The sequence below is a fragment of the Mercenaria mercenaria genome, chromosome 3, assembly GCF_021730395.1.
Source record: "Mercenaria mercenaria strain notata chromosome 3, MADL_Memer_1, whole genome shotgun sequence".
Lineage (NCBI taxonomy): Eukaryota > Metazoa > Mollusca > Bivalvia > Venerida > Veneridae > Mercenaria > Mercenaria mercenaria.
Window position 1 is genome coordinate 80,296,977 of NC_069363.1, and position 15,194 is coordinate 80,312,170.

At 33.9% G+C, this 15,194-nt stretch overlaps 1 protein-coding gene across 4 annotated transcripts; it reads right to left on the reverse strand.

The window, feature by feature from the left end:
* Positions 1-1,570: 1,570 nt before the first annotated feature.
* On the reverse strand, positions 1,571-14,762 carry LOC123524281 (beta-1,3-galactosyltransferase 1-like). 4 transcript variants are annotated; one of them, XM_045302354.2, is made up of 3 exons: positions 14,690-14,762; positions 9,147-10,483; positions 1,571-2,626 (listed from the first exon to the last, which is right to left on the reverse strand). In XM_045302354.2, the coding sequence occupies exons 1-2, from the start codon at positions 14,692-14,694 to the stop codon at positions 9,160-9,162; spliced, it is 1,329 nt and encodes a 442-aa protein (XP_045158289.2). In that variant the 5' UTR covers positions 14,695-14,762; the 3' UTR covers positions 1,571-2,626; positions 9,147-9,159. The 4 variants fall into 4 exon arrangements, with proteins under 4 accessions (XP_045158289.2, XP_045158288.2, XP_053395002.1 ...); XM_045302353.2 differs by having other exon boundaries at positions 9,151-10,483; positions 14,690-14,761; XM_053539027.1 differs by lacking the exon at positions 14,690-14,762 and adding an exon at positions 10,824-10,951 and having other exon boundaries at positions 9,151-10,483.
* Positions 14,763-15,194: the final 432 nt, after the last annotated feature.

Consider the following 15,194-nt stretch of genomic DNA (forward strand, 5'->3'; position numbering starts at 1 on the left):
GTTTGTCGCTTAATTTATCACGGTTCAGAAATCAGATGTGCAGGAATTAACACACCAGTGGTTAAGTAACTGTATTTCAGCATCTGAACAAAGAACTGACAAACCACAAGAAGACCTTGATTGCTATCATTCTTATATGTTCACTGAAATATTTTGATATAAATTATGTTGGGATTCATTTATCAAAGAAGTAATGAACTGGACGTCATGCGGCACTTTGACGTAATAATGCTCTCTTGCCGGTCTGCGCGTCAACGACTGTTTACTGCAGAATATACAGAACTTAAACTTTTTCTTTGTTTAACTGGCAATCAAATCAAACCATGTTAGAATGCTAATTAATCGTGTTAACTGGCAAAACTATATCAAGAGTTTATTTCATGAAAAATAACTTTAATCTCCCTCTACAGGCAAAAATAGTTTTGACAAAAAAAACTGAAATTGTATAAATTCATAACTGGAAGCCAAAATTTATTACCAGCACACCAGAACTTCCAAGAATAATATCACACACACCTATCTTTCAGAGACAAAATTTTAGCACTTTTCTCGAGTATAATGTATGTAAAAAAAAATCATCTATATATTTACAGCTACAACTTTTATAACTATCTACAACGAAAACATGACATAAATAAGAACGTGGTATAAAAAATCAATTTCTGGGATATCAATCATCAATAAATATTTGTCAAATTGAAAATGGTCTCATGACCGGAATTCCAAACTGTATCATATGTATAATGATATACATGTATGAGATTATGACCCCTACACAAAAGGTCATTTTCAATTTGATAACAGCAGCATATAATGTTATCAAACTGAATTTGAAGACCAGTCTCAGAAAGCTACCTTGCCATTGGTTGGTTTCAAAACTGAACCAAGAACCAACCAATCAGAACCCGTAATTTTTAGACTGGTCTCAAAACTCAGTTTTATAACACTGGACCCAAGATATTTAAACTGAGATTCAAAATGGAACAAGGAAAGGACAAAAAATAATGTTCCTATACATTCTACCACTTTCAGTTTCACACAATCAAGCTTTTTCTTCTCATCAACATTAGTACAGAAGATAAACCCTTGCCCTGCTAAATTTCTATAATGAACTTGTCCATCTTTCAATTTGAACAGCACCATAAACTGTTAAAAGGGGTAATTACCAAAGATGATACTGACTGAATGGCGAACAGTGCAGATAATGATGAGACTGCATGGATGTGCAGGATGATCATGATCTACACTGGTTGCAAAGGCAGAATCAATCATGTCAAGCATGATAAGGGTTAAGAGATGTCTCGAGGAAAAATAAAAATATCATTTCTTTATATCTCTTTCTGCATTAAGAGTAGAAGAAAATTCCTACTTCCTGGACATAACCAGATGAACTTAATTCCCCAAATCTGTGTAATTTAATGATGGATCCAGCCTTATACCTTTAAAACGCAAAGCATAAAGCCGTGTGTATATATATATATATATATATATATATATATATATATATATATATATATATATATATAAGCCTTGATCTCAGACTGAAATGAACAAATTTGTTACAACTAAATAATTTATAATAAATTCTTATTTTACACAAATCTGAACCAGTAACCAGCAGGTTCGTACAAAAATTGTCTTAACACATGCATCAACATCTAGCTACATTTATATTTAAATGAACACAAAATGGCTAACAAAAATTAGATAAACAAAGAAAAAAAAGGTACACTAACTTCCTTATAAACAAAAATCTACTTCTTCTAATGCAGTGTCTTCGTTTGTAAAATGTTTATGATACATACATGTATCTACATGTTATAATTTACAGTAACATAAAATGACCAAAAAGCTGAGATCTGACAAACAACTGAACTTCCAAAACATAAAAGCAGTTTTTAGTTTTAGGTTAATCATGATGCACAGCAGTATAAACCTTCCTAAGATTTAATGGTTTATTTTTTCCTGGCAAATAATTCCACTTTATAAAAACAAACAGGGAAATCAGTGAATGACAAATGATTTTTTTCAGATTATTAACTGTATAAAGTCCACATATTTTAAAGGTATTTTTGAAGGCTGTATAAACTGGCAGTATTGATGATAAAATTTTAATAGATAATGAGCAATGGAATAAATTAATAAACTTGACAAGTTTGACACTTCAAATGAGAAAAATAATTTTCTACTTTTGATTATCAAATTCTTTCATCTTGTAGAGCAAATCAAATCTTTGGCAAAATCTGTGTAAATCTAAATTTCTATTGCATCAAAACTTTGTTTCCAAAAATCCTGCAATGTTTTTTTTTCCTATTCACATTATTGCAATGATGCATGCTTAAGTCAAACTGATTTTTTTCAAGTTCAAGTACTAGCACATTATTGGGATTACAGTTTTTTTCCCCCATGATCTGTCCTGAATTTTTGACATCTTTTGAACATGTCTGCTGACTAGCATGAAGCTTGACTGGTTTCTTCTATTGTCAGCTTCACAAAAGGTAGAAATCTGTAAGAGTAGCCTCCCTTGTCCTCAGAACTGGGGCACTGGAATGCTTGACACTATAGGGAAGCTGATTCTTTGGAAAACAAGGGCTGGCAAATATCACAAAAACAGCTTGAAACCATCCTGAAAAAAGATATTTCAACCAACTGTAGATTTCATAGGAAATTCTAGTCCAAATAATATGACGTTTCAGGACAGCGTGGTAACTTTTGACTGTCGCTGTCCCGACACCTATAAAAGAACAGATCATAAAATACACGCAAGTCATCCTGATAAATGAGTAAGGCTAAGGGAGTTCATAATTACATGTAAATATTTGTACATATGAAGAAACAACAGCGGAAAAAATTCTGTCAAATTGTTGATAACCGGCTCGCTCCCCATTTCTGAACTTTCTATATGATAATGTCTTTTATACTACTTAGTATTAAACACCCAGAGATTAGGGGCCAATTTTACTTGATCCATTGACAGGCTTCTATAGGCAGATTCCTTTAGAACAAGAGCTGTTAGTAAAACATATATACCCCACCATGATGGGATGTTGGAGGCAACATGGCATGGAATTTTATATACCCTGACCTTGACCTATGACTTAAAGATCTTAAAAGTAACAAACTTGTGTCATTAAGCATTTTCCAGTAATTGATCAGACACCATTTTCAATCTCAAGGTCACTGTGACCTTGACCTTTGTGGTACTGACCCAAAAACAATATGGGTAACATGTACCTCCTAACCGCAGGCATTCATCCTACAAAATTTGAGGACTGTAAGATAAAGTGCTCCAGATTTGACTGGAAATTTTTTCTAGTTCCAAGGTCACTGTGACCTTGACCTTTGACTTACTGACCCACAAAACATTTGCCTGTTGATCACCTGAAATAATTCTATGAATTAAACAAAACAGTATTGAGTAAGCAAATGTGCTCTTTACTTAATAAATGTAAAAATAATTTCAGTTTCAAGGTCAATGTTGCCTTGAATCTGACTTGCAAACCCCCCAAAATAATAGGTGTCATATATTGACCATAGACAAACATCGAATATCTGTTTAAAACCAAATCTTTAAATATCTGAAGAAAAGAAAATTTGGTGTCCTTAACTATCAAAGTGGTGACAAATCTTGATCTTGTACTAGATCGGCGTGATTGTTAACAAAAAGTATATAGATAATACTGAGATTTGTCCAAAATAATGTCATATGATCATAGTTACGTCATTTAATCTGATTATAAAGCACAGAAATCTATAATTTGAATTTTATTTCTACAATGACACAAGCTTTAAATAATTTTTTTCTTCTGAATCGGTAGTTTAGGATTTATCAGAAGAAGGAGGGTATTACCAAAATCTAATTCAAAGAAAAGAAAACTCGTCCTTTACTACAATTATTATAACACTGTCCTAAATACATGACCTCACGCCAGAACCGGGAGCGTTTGTGTACAAAGAGTATAAATATTTACCCATATTGTCATTTGATCTTTTATCGGTTAATTTAACGTCCAAGGTGACAGTGTGTAACACAGGCATAAACCATTCTGCCCACACTTACAAAAGAATTCGTCATTCCAGTTATATAGCTATTTGAACAGGAATTTATGCTACCATTGATATAATAGCCCTACTTTACTTTCAAATTGGCCATACATTTTCTGAATAAACCAATAATCATTACTGAACTAGATACTAATGTTCATGACGACAATGTCATCAATATACAAAAAAAAATGAAAAATAATATTATGTCAACAAGAGCTGTCCGTAAGACAGCACGCTCAACTTTTGTCAGTGCTTGACTTTGAATTAGAGCTTTGCCAGTAAAAACTTCATAAAACTTTAACAAAACAAGAGGACCATGATGGTCCTGAATCGCTCACCTCTTCCCACATGATCCAGTTTTGAGTATGACGTCGTTTTTTCTATTATTTGACATAGTGACCTAGTTTTTGCGCTCATGTGACCCAGTTTTGAACTTGACCTAGATATTATCAAGATAAAAATTCTGACCAATTTTCATGAAGATCCATTGAAAAATATGGTCTCTTGAGAGGTCACAAGGTTTTTCTATTATTTGACCTATTGACCTAGTTTTCGAAGGTACGTGACCCTGTTTTGAACTACTGACCTAGTTTTTGACCGCAGTTGACCCAGTTTCAAACTTGACCTAGATATCATCAAGATGAACATTCAGACCAACTTTCATACAGATCCCATAAAAAATAGGGCCTTTAGAGGGGTCCCAAGGTTTTTTTTTTTATTTGACCTACTGACCTAGTTTTTGAAGCACGTGACCCCTTTCAAAATTTGGGCCTAGATATCATCAAGATGAACACTCAGACCAACTTTCATACAGATCCCATGAAAAAAATGGCCTCTAGAGAGGTCACAAGGTTTTTCTATTATTTGACCTTCTGACCTAGTTTTTGATGGCACGTGACCCACTTTCAAACTTGACCTAGATATCATCAAGGTGAACATTCTGACCAATTTTCATCAAGATCTCCTGAATAAATGGCCTCTAGAGAGGTCCAAAGGGTATTTTTTCTATTTTTAGACCTACTGACCAAGTTTTAATGACTGCCACGTACCCAGTTTCGAACTTGACCTAGATTTTCATCAAGATGAACATTCAGACCAACTTTCATATAGATCCCATGAAAAATATGGCCTTCAGAGAGGTCACAGGTTTTTATTATTTAACCAACGACTAGTTTTTGATGGCACTGACCATTTTTCGATTTTGACCTAGAAATTCATCAAGGTGAACGTTGACCAATTTTCATCAAGATCTCCTGAAATATATGGCCTCTAGAGAGGTCACAAGGTTTTTCTATTTTTAGACCTACTGACCTAGTTTTTGACGGCGCATGACCCAGTTTCGAAACTGACCTAGATATCATCAAGATGAACATTCTGACCAACTTTCATAAAGATCCCACAAAAAATGTGACCTCTACAGTGGTCACAAGCAAAAGTTTATGGACGGACGATCGCACGGACTGACGGACGCCACGCGATCACAAAAGCTCACCTTCTCACTTTGTGACAGGTGAGCTAAAAATTCTAAGTTAAACAAGAGGACCATGATGGTCCTGAATCGCTCACCTATCCCCACATGACCCAGTGCTGAACTGAGTATGACGTGGTTATTTCTATTATTTGACATAGTGACCTAGTTTTTGAGCGCAAGTGACCTAGAAATCATCAAGATAAAAAATTCTGACCAATTTTTTCATGAAGATCCATTGAAAAATATGGCCTCTAGAGAGGTACAAGGTTTTTCTATTATTTGACCTAATGCCCTTTGGGTTTTGGAGGCACGTGACCCACTTTTAAATTTGCCCCAGATATCATCAAGGTGAACATTCTCACCAATTTTCATGAAGATCTCGTGAAAATATGGCCTCTAGAGAGGTCACAAGGTTTTCTATTTTTAGACCTACTGACCTAGTTTTTGACCACACATGACCCAGTTACGAACCTGACCTAGATATAAACAAGTGAACATTCTCACCATTTTTCATGAAGATCCATTGAGAAATATGGCCTCTAGAGGGGTCCAAAAGGGTTTTTCTATTTTCAGACCTACTGACCTAGTTTTTTGACCCCACGTGACCCATTTTCGAACCTGACCTAGATATCATCAAGGTGAACATCTGACCAATATTCATGAAGATCTCATGAAAAATATGGCCTCTAAGAGGTCACAAGGTTTTTCTATTTTTAAAGATCTACTGACCAATTTCTTAACCCAATGTACCCAGTTTCGAACTTGATCAAGATATCATAAAGGGAAAAACCATTCTGACCAATTTTCCTGAAGATCCATTGAAAAATATGGCCTCTAGAGAGGTCACAAGGTTTTTTTTCTATTTTTACACTACTGACCTAGTTTTTGACCGCACATACCCAGTTTTCGAACTTGACCTAATATCATCAAGCTGAACATTCCTGACCAATTTTCATGAAGAATCCATTAGAAATATGCCTCTAGAGAGGTCCACAAATTTTTTTCTATTTTTAGAACCTACTGACCTAGTTTTTTGACCGCACGTGACACAGTTTCGAACTTGACCTAGAATATCATCAAGCTGAACATTCTGACCAATTTTCATGAAGATCCTTGAAAATATGGCCTCTAGAGAGGTCCACAGGTTTTTCTATTTTTAGACCTAATGACCTAGTTTTTGGACGGCAAACGTGACCCTGTTTTCGAACTTGACCAAAGAATACCCAAGGTGAACTTTCTGACCAATTTTCATGAAATCCATTGAGAAATAGGCCTCTAGAAGGTCCACAAGTTTTTTCTATTTTTAGACCTACTGACCTAGTTTTTGACCCCACGTTGACCCAGTTACGAACTTGACCCTAGATATCTTTTCCCAGGTGAACATTCCTGACCCAATTTTCATGAAGATCTTGTGAAATTATGGCCTCTAGAGAGGTCACAAGGTTTTTCTATTTTTTAGAACCTACTGACCTAGTTTTTGATGGCACGTGACCCAGTTTTCCCGAAACTTGACCTAGATATCATAAAGGGTGAACATTCTGACCAACTTTCATAAAGATCCCATGAAAAATGTGACCTCTAGAGTGGTCACAAGCAAAAGTTTACGGACGGACGGACGCACGCACGCACGGACGGACGACGGACGCCGCGCGATCACAAAAGCTCACCTTGTCACTTTGTGACAGGTGAGCTAAAAAAGGCATAACTCTGTCAAAATTCAAATCAGAGTTATGGGGATTGTTTCTCTTGGTGTAGACTTTGATAGTAAATAAGTATTTTAAGTTTCAATTCAATAGCTTTGATAGTAACAGAAATATTTGACTTTATCAAAAACTTTAACAAAAAAAATCCAAGTTAAAAAGGGGCATAACTCTGTCAAAATTCAAACTAGAGTTATGGAGATTGTTTCTCCTGGTGTCGACTTTGATAGTAAATAACTATTTTTAGTTTCAAGTCAATGGCTTTGATAGTAACAGAGATATTTGACTTTATCAATAACTTTAACCTACGGCGACGGCGGTGCCGGTGCAAGAGCTCTACTTTTTCTTCAAAAAGTTGAGCTAAAGATTATCAATTTTTAGCCACAAATATTTCACATTAAAAATTAGCAATATCTTAGCTATTTCACAAAACAAATATATAGGATATTGATATATGAATTATGATATTGCAACATTACAGCCCTCAATGGTGGAGGCAGGCGTTTATATAAGGTGCCCCTCTTTGCATTTGTATTATTTCAGTTATATAATGACTGACAGTTAACCTACATTAAAAAATTTTTTGGTAACCAGTGTTATTTATTCTGTACCTGCGCAAACCTGTTCTCTGCAATTTACTGCCAACTTCCCCACATGAATCACAGGTGGAGGATGAATGATTTCAGACATAATGTCTCCAATCAATATGTCACCCCTTGCCCGGGGATCTGACTCCCAACTCCGTGATCCATAGATCTGCACTCTCCCTACTGAGCTAAGCAGCTAAACTTGAATCCCACATGGTGCTTGGTCAGTGTGTGATCCAGCCTGGCAAAAATCCATCAGAGCCAAATACATTACTTCAGAACAAAGTACTGTGACTCTTTTATTACATAAATTATATCTTTTTTGAATGTTATATCAACAGATACTGACTATAATTTTAAATAAGTAAGACTGAATATGTTTAAAAACGGTTTTTAAATTTTTTTATTTGGCATCAAGATGTCATTTCTGGTAGAATATTTTTTTCTGTATGAATAACTATGATACAGCATATCCCACTGAGAGATGAATACACGCTTTTGGATTTGTTAGTGCAACATACATGCTGTATTTGATAATGAAAATTCTGAGTTATAAAATAAAAATGGTTATCAAGGTCTTAAAATAATTATTTAATAAATTCTGTTAAGAGCTGTTTTGCAATTGACACTAATACATTTGTTGTAACAGCTTCAAATCAAGAGGTATTTTGACATTTTCGAGAGGATACACTCATTGCAAATTGAAGTCTAACTCTTACATGGTGACAGGTCTATAACTTGTTAATCATTTTCAAGTTGTGTTACAGACTATACAGAATTTGGATCTGGCGAAAAAACGACTGTGTTTTAATTCATACTGCACCATTCAGACTTACGAATATCGACAGACACACGGCACGCACCTATGTACTAGCTCAGGATAAGCTCAGGATAAGACATTTTGAGGGGTGAATGCAAAAGAAGTCTTAAATGCTTCTTCATCTATATTCACTTAAGACTTTTTTCGCATTCACCAATTTAGTACCTACACACAAGTAAGTAGAACCATCAACCTTCTGTAGGCAAGCTTGAACAATTTCCCACACGAGAAATGACATGTATTCTACACCATAGAGCCGTTACCTTCGCAGACTGCAAGCAAGTTGGACAGCTTCCTTTCATGAAAAATTCTACAATCATATCTGACCATTATATATATATATATATATATATATATATATATATATATATATATATATATATATTTTTTTTTTTTTTTACAGATAATGTTTTTATTTGATATAACTACATTGTATAAATAACAGATCAGTTCATTTTTCACCTTCAACATAAAAATATGGTATTGAAATACACAAACTTAAGTACATGTAATTAATATACCTACAAGTTACTGTTATACCCAGGTGAACGTTTCCAAATTAGCATCGTCTTTGCACATCTGGAATGCTTCTTGATTTGTATCGAACATTTTATACTGATCTTCTGCACTAACGTGATGTACAACAACAAGGTATATATAATTACACATTCGTAAACCCCAGCCGCTTAACGTAAAACGTCCACTTCTGAATGGCTCAACGTTAGCGTAATCTGCTAATACGCCTACATACGCATCCTCATTTGCAAATGGCAGAATGTGTTTACTTGTATTTATGAACTTTTCAACAAGATCTATAGATAGAAGATATCCCATTCCAACTGCGTAAGGAGGATAATGAGACATCGGATATTGTTCCATTGACACAAACCACTTACTGATCGGGTCACGTATAACTTTTAGTCTGTCTTCAGACTGTGTAACTAATCCAATGTAAGTATTATTTTTCGGAGTATTACTAGTTAATTTGTGCAATAATTTAGTATTGACATAAACATCATCGTCTGTTTTTAACACAAAATCACTCGGACAAGTCCGTCGGACCCACTCTAATCCATGCATAGTTTTAATTGTGAGATTCCTATAAGAGTCTACATAGCTGCCTAAAAGAATATCATGATAGTCATTTATTTCATTATCTAAAATAATGTTTGATAAATGCACAGAGCTTTGCCCTATTAAAAACACACACTGCCATGGAATTGAGGCAAGATTAAAATTTGATGGCCGGCACCAAGTTTCTCGTATAGATTTCCGACGCTCATAATTCTGAGGGGCTGAGGTAATAAGAATGATGATCTTGCTTTCTTTGTGGCATTTGGGTTTTTCCGTATAAATGTCTTCGTAATCTCCTATATTCCACTTCACAACTACATCTTTTGTCAATTTTAACAAACGATCACGATCTAATCTTCCAACAGGCCGAGCTAAAAGTTTAGATCGTTTACCGGATTTTGATTTATCGCCCGATGACGAGTCATCATGATGTCTCATCAGAGGCACTTTACTACTGATGTACGTCAAAATGACGCTGTACGTAATAATGAATGCTATCGACAGCAGAATAACTGAAGTAATGCTGGCTTTAAGGATGACACGTCTCGTTGATCTTCGAGCCCTAGATGATCTCATATCAGTGAGCAACTCGACAGAAACTAACGTTCCAGAAACAGTCTGCAAAAAACCTGATCCTTTCCCTGGCCTCGGGAATACATCGCTTTCGGACACTTTTTTCTTTTCTGCGGACATGGTTGTCTTGTAATTACGTCGAACATTTTGATCAATGTCAACTAATGAAGGACACAGAGCATCACATCTTTGATTCTGTTGTTCATTCAGTCTGAAAAATAAATAATACACATCAACTCTTGTGAACTATTATCTAAGACAATTTAAATGGGATTAATATTACTTTTTTACTAGCATACCACTAGCTTTACGTAATAATCCTTCTAATACAAATATCAAGCACAGAGTTTTAATAAATTACGTACACAAAACAAGTTTATACTACAGCGTCCTCGTTAATGACACAGTCTAATTCTAATTTCCAAATCAATCTTGAAACAAGCTATCGTGATGAAATCCCTTGTACTGTCGTAAATGGCCAATATTTGTGTGTCCTATTTAATACCGTGTATGAAAAGGCCCAACAAAGTGGAACGGTATGACATTCATACCTTGACACTGCTTTTATTTAAATCTTGGAGTAATTCCAAACAGATTTGTGACATGAATATAAGACTCTTTTTACTGCAATTTAATTCCTTTTCAAGTCAAAAATATACTTTTTATCAGATGAATTCATCTTTACATTGAATTGCGACAATCATAAATAGAAATAAATTGCAGAAAGCACAGCTAACATCCTCCTACAACTTCCCTGTTATTCCGCTTATTAGGCCAAACAGAATAAATCATTGTTACTTTTAAACAGGGTCATGATGCCTTTGTATAAAATGTGGCATCACATTTTTTTTTGTTATGAACACAAAATTATTATTTTCATATTAAATCCTACTTTTGATAATTGTTTTCTAACATATTTGTAAACACTGTTTGGATTACCTCCCTTTATGACGCTGACTGTATACGACTGTAATACTGAGCAGTGTTTTTCTAAACATTTAATTATGTATATTCTCTATTTGGACAGCAGCTGCTTACATGTAATTGTTTTTAACATAAAGTTAAAAGCCTAACTGAAAAATGAAAAAAAAAACAACAACTTTTCCTTCTAAAACATTTTCATTATCACAAGATTAATGTCTGGGATAACTCCTGAAAGCTGTTATTACTGTAGGGAGTCATATAATCAAAATAATCTCTACACCAAAATAAATTTATGAATAGTATGTGAAAATATTGAAGCAATTTTTGCGGTAAATCTAAAATATAGCTTATCATATGTCAACATAGATGTATCCCAAAACTACATAGATTTCAATCATGATCACCTTCTGATATCTGGAACACTGCAAGAAACTGAAACTTCTTATTTTCTTTAGTGTTTGTAATTACAGGATATCTATAACTATTGTCAACTACACAATAATTTAACAATTTTCATTAGGCGTAAAAAAAAAATTGTTTGTTTCCGGTATCCCGACCTACCCTAAATTTTTGGCCCAACCCTAAATGTTTTTATGGCCTTGGAGAATATTTTTTTCAACTTTTTAACAAAAAATTGCAAAACTTCACTTTTTATGCTTTAAACATGGTCAGTGATGTTAGAAATCAACTTACCGGTACTGATGCTCTAAAGGCATAACCCCCTTATTTGTATTCATTTTTTGACCAAAAAATAATTTGAGAAAAGTCTCTTAATAAAAAAATGTTCCAAAAAAGAAAATTTTTCGACCTACCTACCCTAATTTTTTTTAGCATGTTACCGGAAACAAAGAATTTTTTTTTAGGCCTTAGTCATATGTTAGGCTATGTTAAAATTTCATATCTTATCATGGTAGGAAATTTATTCATGATCTTCAAAATATAACTTTGGTTTAAAGATTATTTTGATCATGTGATTCCCCACAGTGGTTATTTTGCTTGGTATTATAGCGGCATGTTATATTTTCTCCTTACATTGATTTGTTCTCCTTTCACTACCTTTGCACAATCTTTTCTCATGTAATACAGGAAAATTATGCATTAAAATCATTTTTCCAAGACTTGCTTTTTGATCTGACAATGAATGTCGAAAAAAAAAAAAATGCTTAAAGCTACTGTTTTATTATACTTAAAAGACTGAATACCCAAAGGCAAAAAATAGCTTTCTTTCTTAGGCGTAAAAAAAAAAATTGTTTGTTTCCGGTATCCCGACCTACCCTAAATTTTTGGCCCGACCCTAAATGTCTTTATGGCCTTGGAGAATATTTTTTTCAACTTTTTAACAACAAGAGCTGTCTGATGACAGCGCGCTCGACTATTCGAAGAATTGATCGAAGAATGGGGTCAAAATATTTCCACGGATATTCAGACAAAAGAAATAATAGATTAGACAAACAAGTTCCATATTACTTTTATTTCGATAAGTCCTTGCACAAAATGGCAAGATATGAGGGAATTTCAAAGTCAAAAAAGGGCCATATTAAATTCAGTCAAATAGTTATGTACTCTTGCCTACAGATGGAAATCATAATGAATAAACAAGTGTTCAAAGTTTAAAAGCCATATGTCAAATAGTTTTGACAAAACATGGACTTGAAAGAAAACAGAACCAATTTCAAAGTCCAAAAAAGGGGCCCTAATTCAGCCAAAATAGATGACAGAGTAAATTTTTTCTTTCCCCACAGATAGAGACTATTATACTAAACAAGTGATAAAAGTTTCAAAGCCATATTCAAACACTTTTCAAAAAATATGAACTGGTAAAGAAAAACTTAACCAAGATTCTAAGTCAAAGAGAGGCCATAATTCAGCCAAAATCCTTGATGGAGTTTTTGTACTCTTGCCTATAACTGGGCATGGGGATGGTAAACAGGTGTTGAAAGTTTCAAAGCTTTATCTCAAAGACTTTGTCCAAAATATGAATTGGTACCGAAATATTAACCAAGATTTCTAAGTCGAAAGGGGCCATAATTCGGCCAAAATCCCTGACCGAGTTAGTAAACCCTTTCCTATAACTGGCCATGATGATGGTAAACAAGTGTTAAAAGTTTCAAAGCTTTATCTAAAAAGACTTTGTCAAAATATAAAATGGTACGAAAAACTTAACCAAGATTTCAAGTCAAAAGGGGCCATAATTCAGCCAAAATCCTTGATGGAGTTATGTACTCTTGGCCTATAACTGGCCATGGTGATGGTAAACAAGTTTGAAAGTTTCAAAACTTTATCTTAAAAAGACTTTGTCAAAAAATGAACTGGTACGAAAAACTTAACCATGATTTTCTAAGTCAAAAAGGGGGCCCTAAAATTTAGCCAAAATCCTTGATGGAGTTATGTGCTCTTGCCTATAACTGGCCATGATGATGGTAAACAAGTGTTGAAAGTTTTCAAAGCTTTATCTCAAAGACTTGCAAAATGTGGACTGGTACGAAAAACTTAACCAAGGTGTGACCGCCGACGCCGACACCGACGCCGGTAGTGAGTAGGATAGCTCTACTTATTCTTCGAATAGTCGAGCTAAAAAGATGCAAAACTGCACTTTTTATGCTTTAAACATGGCCAGTGATGTTAAAAATCAACTTACTGATGCTCTAATGGCATAACCCCCTTATTTGTAATCATTTTTTGACAAAAAAAATAATTTCCGAAAAGTCTCCCATAATAAAAAAAAAATAAACATTTTTCCGACCTACCTATCCTAATTTTTTTGAGCATGTTACCGGAAACAAAGAATTTTTTTTTTAGGCCTTATCAGCGAGGCCTTGAAGCTAGATCTGCATTGATCATATATTGTACCTGTACTAAGCCTAAATTATTCTGCATTCAGTAATTGCTGACTTAGCCAAAATCTTGTTACTGGCAATTTAACATCTGTGAATAGATTCTGTAAAGGTAATCTATCTGGTTTGTGTAAAAACTCAGTTTCGGTCAAACTGGTTGTGTTGTTTTGGAAACTTCAAATCAAAATTAATTTATAATATAACGTTTGAATTAAATGGAAGTTTCATGTTTTTTTTTAATTTACACTGCCACTTTTAATACTGATTTTACAGTACTTAAAGATCATTGACTTAATAACTATTACCTATAAATGTGTACTGTTAATGTATATCAAACAAACAACAGCCAAATCAATCCTCTGTATTAATATTTACTAACGATTCTGCAAATCTGTATTTCCAGGATTATTCCATAATTTGCTCTTTTAGAAGAAAAGCATAAGCGACATAAATATACAGCAGAAATTAAACTGAGAAAAGTTAAATGGAAAACTCACAAAACAGCCCATATGTCTATACAGTTAGTTCCTTGATTTCTCTTTTTAGTATTATATGTTTAGTACTGTAACACAATTTAACAGACACCTTAAACTTAAATTTCATTGACTTCATCCAAAAAAACTTGTAAAAAAAAAAAAAAATAGTTCTAAGAAAAATACCTCATATCAACAATATCCCCATATAAATGTACACTATTTACTTAAACTGAAGCTTATCAAAGATTAAACAGGTAACATTAACAAAGACTATACCAGGGCATGTTGTTCTGCTCTATATCACACAGGTAAACAGGTAACATACGCTCCAGGTACAAGTGAGGACAAAAAGTGCTCTCTGGGGTGGATCTGCGGTGAAGGTATTACCAGAATAGCCTAGTGATAATTATATTACCAACATTTTTGAGTTACCAACTGACCAGATCTAAGCAACTCTGTATTTTTACTGTCTGTCATAAAATACCCAAACTGTATATTATATAATACATGTCTGTTTTTGTTCAAACACTTTTATGTCTTAAATAACGTTTTTATTTCAAATTAAGTATTTTATTTGGTATTACAGGTTTATAAGCTTGTATTTTAATTCTGTATCTAATCTTTTACAAAATAAATGACTTTTCTTTTCAAACAGTATTGTATGGCTGTCACTGGTAGAAATGTTATC